Raw genomic sequence first — 13,313 nt, forward strand, 5'->3', positions numbered from 1 at the left:
ATTCGTGACGTATCAATTTTATATCTTTTTTTCAAAAAGAATAATTTTTTGTGAACAAATACAGTTTGTCTCTCGGCAAAATATGTATTTTTTAAAATCGGGTAAATCCACTAAACACTAAATATGACTTATGTAGAGTTTATATTAAATTGATGTAACTTTACATATCCTGCAAAGGTCAAACATGCCAATAAAAACTAAATATTGCACGAATAGAGAGAAAAATACAAAATAATATTTTCATATAGTTACACTTTCCTATCCATATAAGAGTTAGCTATACTGTCTCCCTTCATTGAAATGGTTGATAATTTACTGGAAGGTTGAATTTAACGTGGAAAAATTTGTTTTATAAACCAACTTAGCAATTAAGAAAACTTAAAGCAAAGGAGAGCTAAAGTTAGAAATTTTAAAGGTAAAACTTGAAATGGTAGGGGGGTAAACGTTAACGTAAATTGTCGTGTTAAAAAATCATTTGTTTATATACAGAATTTACTATATACACCCATACAGTTAAAGGTTGTTGGTTAGTTAGTTAGTTTTATCTCAAAAGATTAATACGCACAACGGCTCTAACAGAAGAAACTGAAGAAACGAAAAAAAACTGAAAAAAATTAGGCATCTGCGAAATATTTTTGGCCAAAAACACAGGAAATTTTTAGAAAATCATAACTCTGTCATTAGAATAGTTCTGTCTGAGGTACTAAAGCTGAGATAAAAAAAAACTATGTTTATAAAAGCATGTGTGTGCGAATAACATGTGTGAGTAGAAAAATTGCCAAAAAATAATTATGTAAAAGCAACTACTTTGATTATTTTGATGAATTTTTTTACATGAAGAGCAAGGAAGACATGAAAAACAAAAAAAATTATCGGTAAACAATGCAACACAATAACATTCTTAAACTGCACGATCCAAACACATATCACAAATATTTTGACAATAACGAGAAAAATAATTAAAACACTCCTAAATATTTTGTTAAATTGAAGTAAGTTCTATATGTTAACACAAAAACTTTTCGCATGAGATCCGCAAAATAAGCTGGCTCGTGTAATTTAGTTGCGTGAAAATTAAATTGCCCTTATGCGATGAATTTCTTTTTCTCAAATCCAAATTCAATGTATTGAGAAGTGAAATATATATTGCAGTTAAAGAAATACTTATATCATTCATGTGAATGAAAATTCGCTACGCACGAGAATATCAAACACCTACATGCGCTAAAATAGCCACATCAAATTAAAACTTCAGCGAAAATTTCATGTAGAGTATGTTAATGAGGTAAACCTCACTACATTTTTCAAAACATAACCATCGCACAAAAATAAAATCCTAATCCATTAATAACTTAAAAAGACGTAACTTTTTATACACTTGAAAGTTTATCTGCATTGTTATATCCAATTCCGCAAAATAGCAGCAATAAATTATCTCGATTAATAATCAAGACAACAGGACTCCACGTTAATGTGTTGTGACACTCGGGTTAAATATAAGTCCATCTGTGGGTTCTACTACAATTTTTATAAATATCGTTTGATCTCGGATATAGTTTCGTGTCGCTAGTGTTTCCAGCGATACAAATTTCGGGCATCCAAAGCCAAGACTTTTCGATTTCGTTGGCCGTTTAAAATAATCACTATTTCTCTCGCATGAAAGCTTCCACACCTTGTTTTGACGGTTCGAAATATCGTCGTCTTGGTCCATCAAGAAAAAGTCGACGTTTTGTTTGAACGGCCACGGCAAAATGGCGTCATATTCCCCCTTCATGATGACAACATACAACGACAAATGGGAACCTTTGCCTTGTCCTAAGCCATTCAAAAAAGCCTCAGCTCGAAGTTTGTAGCCATACTGACCAGTATAAAATGGTGGACTGCAAAGCTTTTCTTTGTCTTTCTTCGTAGCAGACTGTTTCATGAGGTGGTCATAGTTAGATATTTTCCATAAAAACTTCCCGTTCATGCATATATTTTCTTGGCGTACTTCCAGTTCTCTGATGCGTGTATGCGCTAGATCGAGATGTTGCTCGATAGTCTCCTGGATATGTTGCACCATGTCCAAACGACGACACTAGAGAAAAGTGGACACGTTGTTAAATAATTATGAATGGAACGTGATAAAAATAAAGAAAAGAATCAAAAGCACCAGACATTTAACAATATCAGAGAGTAAAAGTACCACAGCCTTTTAAAAACATTTCAAATTTATATCTATTGACACAATTTATAAAGAAAGAAAATTTATTGTAAATTTGTAAAAAAAAAGCAAAAAAAAAATTTGGAAATTGGAACAAAGAAAAAGGAAATAATAACGGTTGAAAACATATCAATCACATTTCACATTTCTATTGTGTAGCATTGAAACTTCCACCACATCACAGCCTAAATGTTTTGTCAATTAAAACGAACAAAATAAACTACCTTAAACTTGCATCCGACATCGCTGTACCTACATGCAACCACTGCAAGAGGACAGTCACCATCAGAATCTATATGTTGGTTCATCTAAAAAATATAGAGAGTTAGCATTTACCGACTACAGTCAACAATTAACAATAAAGAAAATCACACGAACAATAACACCCACATCAACAGCAGCTAAATATCACCATACCTGATTTCTTGGAATATCACTCCTACCACATGCATTCACACAATCAACTGGTACTAATTGACACTGCTCAATGTGATCCTGAAATAAAAACCGTAAAACAAGTTTAGTATCGCATTCCATCTGCCATCGATACTTTCCTGACTTGTAGCAGAACATTATCTCACAGAGCTGCATCGTTTTGTTATGTTCTGTCTGACAGATAAACAAGGTTATAGGTGAAAAAACGAAAACAAAACTTTGACAAAATAATCACCCATTTATAGCGGTATCCTAATTCCCATAAAATTTAAATAACAAGCAGAAGCCTGGATTCCTTCACAGGTTAGCAAATAGTCTCTAGCTCTAATAGCCGTATTTTGGGTGGTCAAAATGGTTGCGCACAGCTTCATTTCCGACCAAGACAGAGTAATTTAATTATTTGCTGACAGTAAAACAAGTACGAACGAAATTGCGATGCAGGGACAAGCAAATTTCTGAGGACTCTTCCATGGGCTAACAACTTTACAAGTAAACTTACTTGCAAACTTCCTAGTTCTCCAGTCCATTCACAATCGTTTCCAAAATTGTAGCAACGAACCATTAATGACATAATAGTACGCTTGCATGCTCTGTCTGGATAAACCTAAAAAAAGATTTTATTCATGCTTGTTATGAGAATATTATTATTGATGTTCTTATTACACGAAACATGGTGGATCATTCTATTATATATAAATAGGAACAGTCATAGTCTGGCCAAAATTAAAAAAATAAATGTTTGACACAACTGGTTTAAGGCACTTAGTTTTGATAGAGAACCTTTTATCACGTTCTTATTAGACGTGGCAAATTATTTTATTATATATGAATGGAAACAACCACGGGCGGGCTAAAAGTTTAAAAAATAATAAAAAATAATTTTGTTAACTTAATTTCATATTCACGCGTATAGCACTTATACAGAGACTTAATCATCACATACACATAGCAATGGGAGCCTTAGTATCAATATCAGTGTTATGTAATTTTGTTCAACGTTATGTCGCTTGAAAACGGTACACAGATAAAGCACCAACGATAAATCTTTCCTCACAAAGAAATAAGTTCTTAGGCTTTAAAAAAATATAACTTGTTTTTTCTCAGCAATTGATAGATGTGAAGGAAGACATACTTTAAATTATCGTATTAATTTTAAGGGCTGTATTGCAACACAATAAAACCAAGGTATGAATTAAGGTAATAATTGAGAAAGGTTAAATTATACTCCTGTATACACTAACTGTATCCCTATGTTCTAGAAGTGTTGTAATTACAGTATTTTCTCACGGCAATTTACATACATCATTTAAATAAATGATGTATGTATAAATAAATAAATGAATTAAAGGAATGTCTTAATAACATGATAACATTGATGGAAGATAAGCCAAATGGTTTTATTAAATATTATTATCTCAAAATTGAAATGTCAACCATATCAATTGAACAAAAAAACGAAAGGTGATAACAACAGTACACAAACAAGATATGCATAACGTTTGTGTAATGTTCTAAACATTAACACATGAATACTAACTCTCTCAGGTTCACATCCCTCCATTAACTCATCAATGTATGATTTCTTCTTTTTATTTCTCACATGGTAAACAGACGAGCCACGCCTCAGCAAAGAAACTCCGGAAGACGTTCTGGAGTTAACTGGACCGTCAACATTAAGATATGAAGTATCGCAATCCTCACTGTCAACTGGTTCTTTATTTAAATCAATCGTAAAAGATGGCAGGTCATCAAATGAATTTGGAACTGCTTCCATGTTGTTTTCAACAGAGCTGACAACATTCTCATGATCCAAATTAATATTCCAGTTATCAAAACTAGGTGTTTTTTGAGAATCACTGTCAACTGTAGCAGTTTTTAACTTTGTTGAATGTGATCGTGCAGTTGGTTTGTAGGGTTTAGGTGCAAACAAATTAACAGATGAGTTATTTGCCCTTGCGGATGAGTTAACACTAAAGCTCATAGATTTTGGCAACACAGGACTCCTTGAAGTAGAAATATTATTGTCTGTTGATTCATTGTCTGACAAGTCCTTATTCAATGTCTGTATTGAGTTTTGAAATGTGTTAACTGTTGACGGCTGTAAATTTAACTTCAACGTATCTTTAAATGAGTGAGTTGTGGTAGCAAGATTTGACTTGCTTTCATCTTCAGAATGACTTATATTAGAAACAGGTGCAATGTCAAATGTGCCATCTTTTTTTGGAATAATATCGTTTTTTGAATGCTTAACAGAAGTGCTAAATTTTATTGAGTATAATGCAGCCTGTTTTTCTTCTTCCAATACGTCAATCTGACCATCAAGAACAGGAGAAGGTAAAGCTTCAACACTGTTAACATTAACAGCGTTTATATGATCTTCAAGGTCCTCTAGACATGGCTTCTTTGGTATTCGAAGAACTGGTGACAGAACTTCTGCTTCAGTTTTACTAGTTAGAGCATTTAGTGACCAGGAGCGACTTCTAGTACCTAAAGTGGTCTCTGGCGGTGCTAGAAGAAAGTTTTTCACAGATTCAATCCTTGCTTCATGTATTCTGTCATTCTTATTGTTGTGTGACTGCATTGGAATGTTGTCAATGGGATTAGTTTCTAAGACCTCGTTCAATTGAAACTCAAGATCATGCAAGGTTTTCTCCATATTGAAAAACAAGTCGTCAGTTTTAAATTTAGGAGAAACCAACCCTGAGCTTGCTCCATTTTTACCACTATGTGTATATTTTGGTATATCATCAAGTGATGTTGACTTACCAGGTTTTATGAAGGAACCACGAGGCCAAGTAAGGCGTCTACCTGTTTCCTCACATGTGTCATATGCAAATAAGTCATGATCAAGTAAAGGATTGTTATCGTCAGTAACAATATCTGAATGAAAACTTTGTTCTTGCTCCTCAAGTATATCTACTGAAGACCAGCTAACAACTTCCATATGCTGGTCGTCATCACAAACATCACGAGTTAGATTTTTTTGTTGAGGCATGCCTACGTTAAAAACATCATCATTATTATCTAACTGGCTTCGTAAAAGCTTTCTCTCTTCAACTTGAGAAAAGGACAAGTCATCATTGTCTGTGTTGTTATCAAGACTTTCGCTTGACGCCCAGTATGATATACTGTCCTTACTTTCCTTTCCTTCTTCCTCAGAAAAAGTAGCATGTGGCAAAAAAGAATGGTTAGAAGCATTTAGTGGTGCAATATTATGATCATCATATTTTAAATTAGGCTCAAATTCTGAAAGTTTTCTAGCTAAAAGAACCTCTATAGGTTCCTCCTCAACATCATCCTGGTGCAAAGGAATAATTTGTTCATCATTCACATCAGGACCAATGCCACTATCTCTTGCCATGTCTAAGTTAGTTCTTAAATTTGGTGGTGGTGTAAATAAACTCGTAAGTTTTTCTACACCTGACAAATTGTTATTCTGAAAAGTATCCAGTCTTTTAGGGGGTTCAGGGCGTCTCTGTATTTCTTTGTCATATGTTATATTAGGTATGTAACTTAGACTTTTTGACCTTGGGACTTCATGGGTTGTTGTATTCATAACTCCTGGTTCCACCCAGCTTCTTCTGTCTCTCACACGATAAAGGTCGTGAACATTTTCTGCAGGTATAAAGTCTTCATAAAAGTCTACCGGCTCATTGACATAAATGGGATTGTCTTTGCGCTCACGAGTTGTTCTAGGCTGAGTCCAAAAGATGGTAAGCTCAGCTGCATTGCCATGTGTTGGAGTAAAAAAACTCTGTGATGATGACTGAAAGTTTATATTTGCAAGTGGATCTGTGTACTCAAAGTCATGATTTACTTTCTTTTTGCTGTTGGTGCCATTTTGTGAACTATTATTACCAACAATTTTTTTCTTAACTTTACGAAAAATATTAGCCATTACAAGGATTTTTACACTGGTTAGGGACACGCCATCTTTTATAGCATTTTAACCAGCATCCTATCTTTTTGTGTGTGTAAAAATTTTAATATAATTGTTTCTACGACCTGATGACTTTCATTATCTCTTATATTCTCAACACAAAAAGGTTATCCAAAGGAGTCTTACAAATTGTTTAATCAGCTATTTCTCAAGGTATTAACTTATTCTTCTGTCATAAAGGAACATCCTCTATACTGAAATGGTTAAGAAACGTTTAAACTTTTATTAAAAATAAATAATAAATGAATGAATAAAAATAAATGAACAGCTTATCCAGTGTAATACATGGCCATTAATAGGAAATTAAAAAGAATTGCTTTGAGACTGGCTATATTAAGCAATTAGAAAAGATTTATGTATAAAAAATAAATTACTAAGTACTTAGGTATGCTGTTGTTGAATACAAAATTTTTTTGTCACTAACGATATTAATCCTCTTTAAGAAAGGGGAATAAATCCAAAAGAAGTGTCATAATGAGAACTCCACTATACCCTGTCCTAACAATTTAAAGGGTATCGATTTTCATAAATGGCACAGTTAAGGAGAATGCAAAATCAGCAGATTTTTTATTTACTAGGAGGTTCAATGATAGAATACATTAGTCTTGGAGGAAGATGTTAAATGGGTCCTACACACGAAAGACAGGACAGAGATAACTTCTGATTTTAGGGAAAATGAAAGACACCAGTATCAACAATTGAAGAATAAATGCACCAAAGTATATATCATAAAAATATGACACATAATGAGAAACACTGTAGAAAGTCATGTGTAAATATGTACACCACAAAGAAAGAAAAGAAACTTCTCCACAAAAAACTCTGCCACAGTATCCCTTCAATGGGGTTTTCTAATAGGCAATCAGCAATCAGCTTCATGGAAAATTCATTCTTTTTGTTTACAGTAAATAAAAAATGATTTATTTTTCTTATTTTTTTAATCAATGCCAAATTCCAAAAATAATATTTTTTCATTTACACAAATTAGAAAGAGAAAAATAAAGATTTAATATTTTAAAAAAAGGCAATTAAAACCAGATAAAATTGTATTAATCATATTCTTAAAACATATAAATACTTAAGGCAGGTCCATAACAAACAATGTAAACTAAGCTTACCTTGTCTCGAGATAATGTACGTCTATCAATTGGACAAACTGATGGTGTCTTCCTAGAAACAAAAACATTGTTGATATACCTTTAGTCCCTAATAACAGTAATAATTGCAAAGCTTGGAAATTTATTGCATTATTTTTTTGTATGATTTTATTTACAATATATTTTACATACATCTTCACATATAGGAACAGCATTAAAGTGTTACATATAAAGGGATTCTGAACTGTGAAGAAATTACTATTCAACTTTTAATCTACTCAAGTTTTTAAAACCGTTTTGGAATGAGCAGGTTGATGACGTCATCAAAAAACCTTTACACCTCAATATCTCTGTAACTGTTTGTCAAAGCTTGTATAAGCCCTATATGTTTACTCACAAAATTTGATTGCAAACCAACATGCAGATCTCGAATAATGAGTTCATCAGCAAAAAATTAAGAGGCCTGGGATGAGCAAACAAGTGTTATTTTGGCAAAAAAATTTATGTTAATCAATTAACCTTTATAATATCTATGCATTGATAAAGTTTAAATGCGCACCCCTTAACAGGTCAAAAATTACTGATGAAAGAAAATGTCTAAATTTGCTATTACTACAATATGACATCATAATTCATGCAGCATAATTAAATCTGAAATTCTTTATATGTGAATATCTTGAGAATGAAAAGAGCTTTTTGAAAAATTTAAAAAGACTTGTTAGCTAACTTTTTAAGCTCTATAACATAAGTCCAGTATCATTTTATACCTCAGGTTCCCTTTAAGATCATTTTAGTATTATTAACAAACAGAACATATTCTCAATATCCAAAGGCCTAAAAAAACCTGCATTCAAAACAGAATAAAAGAAGATCAACCCTGTTCAACCCATTAGAATAACGATTTTGATTATGATTATTATCAAGTAATCTTTTATTTCATTCCATACATCCATGGTTTTTACTTATCCAAACAAACAATACTGAAGCAGCCATTAGCTATATCTGGCGCAAGTTGGCAACTATTTTAATCATAATGGGTCTCACATCGAGAAAACACATTACAGAATTAGGAGATATGTCACAGGACTAGGATGCTCTAGTGCTATTTGCACTCTTTTGCACAAACACCTATCATGAAGTTGAACTTCCTGAAAATAATCTGGAGAATCAAGTCTAATGATGCTCTGACGCTGTTTGAACAAAAGTATAAAAACATAGTGTCTTTATGAGGCCCAGAAATATGAATGTATCACTGTTATGGACACTGGGGATAGCTACAGGAAGGAATTTATTATATACTTGTACTTTCAAGATTCTCAAATATTATTCACATATAAAACCTACCTAGTAATAATGTCAATTTGACAGAGATCACACAAAGTAAAAAAAGATAGCCAGCTAAGAGGCGCTTTGATAAGACATTAGTTTTAATGTTGTGGTTCTTGTTTTTAGTATTTTTGCCCAACACAGAATATGTAAGCAGAAAACATGTTGGCCCTTCAAGAGCTTGACACACACAGAAAAAATGCCCCACTTTTACAGAAATTAGCTCTTAAATACCACATAATGGTTAGTGGCCTTCAACAGCAACTTTAAATTGTGCCATCGCAAACATTATGTGAGGGGAAACGAGAGTTAATAATGTCAGAACTATGTTATGAATGAAAAAATGAGTATGGAAGGCATTACTAAGTGAAATAAATAGAATCCCCCTGTTCTCAGTAGCAAGACCAAAAAAGTGCTAAAAGACTCCAGCACACTTTTTAACCTTTTTATTGTAAATATCATACACTACTAAAAATAGTTACACCTATTGAACATATACTAGTGTCGTTAGCCCGTGGAAAAATCCACGAGTTCGCCCGTCATTTTTATACCGCATTGCATGCGCAGCCAAGCTACCATTTTGCGTGACAGACAGACAGACGTATACGGGTATTATAATATAGATATATATTAAAATAAAATTATTTCTGTTATTGTTCATTTGGATTTATATTATTGATTATTATTAATTATTTTTTTTAATATTTACTATATATATTGACATTATTGTAACTATTTAGAGCTGACCCTAGAGGTTGTATAACCTATTGTCAGAATACACTTAAAACCTATGACCTAAAAGAGGGTATTTTGAAAGATTTACCACCTATCTTTGCATGTTTTTGTTTACATTTAGGCAGTACTATTAAATCCTCTGCACCCTGTAGGCCTTGTCCTTCAATTGTGTTATATAATTATAGCTAATAGCGCAACGCAGTGCCCTATCGAAATAACATTTGGATGTAACAACTGTAATTCGGAGGACCACTGAAAAGGTAAATGGTGGATTTTGTTGCGTGTCGAAGATTGTTCGTGGATTGTTTGGTTTATTTTTTACATATTCACTGACTCCCCGACTTGACTTTCTCCTTTTAAGGCGAGTCGTTCGGGTGACGCTAACAAATTATATTTTTGAGGGTGGAAGCTAAAAAAACATTCCAAGAAAAGAAATGTATCAAAACAGGTTCTACAAAGACTTTTCCTAGACTTCGCTACTGAGAACAGAGGGATCAAGACTATATAACAATAGATAGCCATAAAATAGCATATCGAAAAGAGCATAGGAAATGAGTTTTACCTTAAAATTGGTTCTAAACAGCTTTCACAAAATCTGTGCCCACAGTCTCTTGTTTGAACTGGGTCTCGAAAGGTAAATTGACAGATTGGGCACTCATAGTCGGGATTCACACGATCGACAAAATCTACATCGTATCCACCGACATCATTCGCTCTGAAATTATAAGTTCCAAGTTGAGCTGGAGCGGAACTCGAACTGATATGCCCAGGAACAGACGCCATCTTGAATGAAGAAAATACAACCAACATCAGGTTTGTTTATCGCCATCGCGCCCGGAACCGAGGGGCGAGGCTTGGGTCCCCTTGGAGCACAAAAAAAGGCCACCTTTATTGATTTGCAAAATGATTATTCTATAGCTATGTAATTTACAGAAAACAAGAAATTTTTTGCCTATTGCATTTCAAACTAAGAAAAATTCACAGCTGTGAAAATCTTACTGCAGAACAAGAGAGAATTTTTCAGAAAGAAAATTTGTCGGAGTAATGTCAACCTCGACCCCCGGGCTTTTTGTCTCTTTTTAATAACGGGACGGGCAAGACGAAATAGTTATTTTCTTTCTCGCAAACGCTGAATCGAGGTTAAATAATTGAATATCCCCTAATTTCCCCATGTTCGAATTGATGATCGTTTGTCAGAACCTTAAAACTACGTCAAAGACGTTCTCCAATACGCATCGCAATTTAAATCTACTGGATTTTTAACAACAATATATACTGTATATCCCAACCTCGTCCCCAGGCCCATTTTTCTCTCTTTGACAATCTCGGACGGCGATAAGAAATGATTTCTCGTTTTTCATTTTTCATTTCTTTTTCATTTTTTTCATTTCCTCGCACCGTCTCGGATATCAAAAAAGCGAAAAATTGCCCTGGGAACGAGGTTGCTGTATATCCATTTATGGATACAATTCCAATTTATTCGTAATCTGAGCAGAAAAAACTTTTCTATAGACTATAATTCGAATTGCAATCATTATAAAATTACTTTCTTTTTGTATTACTTGCTTTAATGCTAAAGCAAAGACCGAACGATCTTGATATGATTAAAGTTTTTGTTATGTCATTTATTACGTGATTACTGATTTCTAACGGAACAAAATTTATCATTATTTACTCACTAGCAATTTTCTACATAAACGCTTTTCCTATACCAGTGCACAGTTATAGTTTTCCCCATCCTCGTCCCCGGGGTCTGTTACCTATATTAAAGCCGCTAGCGCTTACTTGAAAAAGGCAAAAGCCCCTGGGGGCGATGTCGGGTTTTCCCCTCCCCCTCGTTCTGTGGGAAGGTGTATTTTTCAGTATTTCTATTACTATTGATATCTTACGCAGAATTTTAATTCATTGTCCGAAGATCTGGGATACTACTCCATGTTCTAAAGTAATCTTTTAAGTACTTCATTTTTTTAGATATTATTTCAATGAACACGGAAACTACCCAATCTAGCATACATAAGAGTAAAAAAGGTCCCTGTGGTAATTATTCTTACGCAATTCTGTGAACAAGGTAGGGAGCCGCGAACCGTTTAAAAAACAACCTACTCACAGCCTCGCCTTCTGTGGACTTGGAAACTAGTCAGAGTTCTGTGTACAAACATCTCCATAAATTGTTTAATATGAGCTTTTTAAAGTTAATTCATCCTTTCTTCGCTTCGTATTTATATATAAGATATATTTAAGACTTAGTTGAGGATGTTTTCACATTGTTTTCATATGCTTTGAGAAAAAAACTTGATTCTTTTTATAAATAAGAAGCACACAACAGTTTGATGCCTGATTTCACAGCCGTTATCGCCTACTTCACTTCTTCTTCGCCGTCGACCCCCAAATGTCTAAAAGTCGCCTGGGGACGAGGTTACGAAAAACACAGGTACCTCTCCACATGAAAAAGCATTAAAGCATTTTAGCTACCGAGTTTCTAGACAATCAAAATGTTCGCATATTTTAAGATTGTCTTCTTCCTACGTATTATTAACGACCACGCTCGATAGATTTAAAAAAAAACCCACAACGCATCAACATCAAAGTTACGCTTTAAGGTTCCCTCTTATACTAAAAACTCTTAAATATATTTCCGGCTTTAAATTGCCCGAAAATAAAATCAAGAAAATTTTTTAAATGCAAACAGACTATGACAGCGTTTAAATATGGTGGTTTACCAACGTAGCTATGACATATTGTTTTTAATCAAAAATATCTATATGTATCATTTTCATGCGAAGTAGAAATGCAATAAAAGAGGCTTTGCTACTAACAGCTCGTCATCGGAAAGAAAATATGTTACATAACGCACGAATATTGGCCACTACCTGATACAGCCTAACTGATAAAGCGTATTTCTCCATATTATTCCTCAGGGTTTAGTTTTGTTATATTTGTACTACGTAATGCCCCTTAACAAGAGAAATACAGATATAAGACAATGAAAACGCTGAGTAACAATCAGACTATTTCAAAATTAGTACTAAGGACTAGTCAGCAGTGTGTCAAAGATCCACGAATTCGCCCATTGTACTGCGTCGTTCGTTATCTCGAACACCTGACATATTTCGTGTGTTCCGTGGCATCACTTCATTTTGACGCACAAACAGGCAAAATACAGATATTGTGATAGAATTTCACATCAGTTAGGTTATATTATTTTGCCTCCGATATAGAGAATCTTTACTTACATATAAATAATATTCTTGTGGTTTTTTCTTGCTGCCTGGTCTAGCTCGCGCACCAGAGATTGTCCTATCTGTGCTTATCCTGGCTCCAGTGATGGTTCTTTCTATGTTATTACCTTCAATGCTAGATGCTCTCTCCATGGCACGCGTTGATGTTGTGAAAGACGATGAAAGTTTACCATCTAATTATGTTATTAATAATTTAATTGTGTAAATTCTCGTATGTGGATATGACGCAGCTTTAACTACGTTGCAATTAATTAATTTCTTCATTGATAACAAGATTTGGTGCTTATGTTAACTATAAATGCCAATCAGGAGAAAAATTCGTAGATTTTGAAAATAAA

General features: G+C 33.7%; 1 protein-coding gene across 1 annotated transcript; it reads right to left on the reverse strand.

The window, feature by feature from the left end:
• Window positions 1-124: 124 nt before the first annotated feature.
• Window positions 125-7,686, reverse strand: LOC130635558 (uncharacterized). The gene is made up of 5 exons (XM_057444914.1): window positions 4,176-7,686; window positions 3,138-3,242; window positions 2,621-2,698; window positions 2,428-2,511; window positions 125-2,077 (listed from the first exon to the last, which is right to left on the reverse strand). Exons 1-5 carry the CDS (start codon window positions 6,534-6,536, stop codon window positions 1,469-1,471), a joined length of 3,237 nt encoding a protein of 1,078 aa, XP_057300897.1. The 5' UTR covers window positions 6,537-7,686; the 3' UTR covers window positions 125-1,468.
• Window positions 7,687-13,313: the final 5,627 nt, after the last annotated feature.

This window comes from Hydractinia symbiolongicarpus, chromosome 3 (assembly GCF_029227915.1).
Source record: "Hydractinia symbiolongicarpus strain clone_291-10 chromosome 3, HSymV2.1, whole genome shotgun sequence".
NCBI classification, from domain to species: Eukaryota; Metazoa; Cnidaria; class Hydrozoa; order Anthoathecata; family Hydractiniidae; genus Hydractinia; species Hydractinia symbiolongicarpus.

Bases quoted from the DNA above. Each gene is read 5' to 3' on its own strand.
- LOC130635558 (XM_057444914.1), bottom strand. From the start codon at position 6,536: ATGGCTAATATTTTTCGTAAAGTTAAGAAAAAAATTGTTGGTAATAAT. The intron at 2,699-3,137 runs GTAAGTTTACTT...TTTTTATTTCAG, and splicing joins GAGAACTAGGAAGTTTGCAA to GATCACATTGAGCAGTGTCA. The intron at 2,512-2,620 runs GTATGGTGATAT...TATATTTTTTAG, and splicing joins GTGATATTCCAAGAAATCAG to ATGAACCAACATATAGATTC.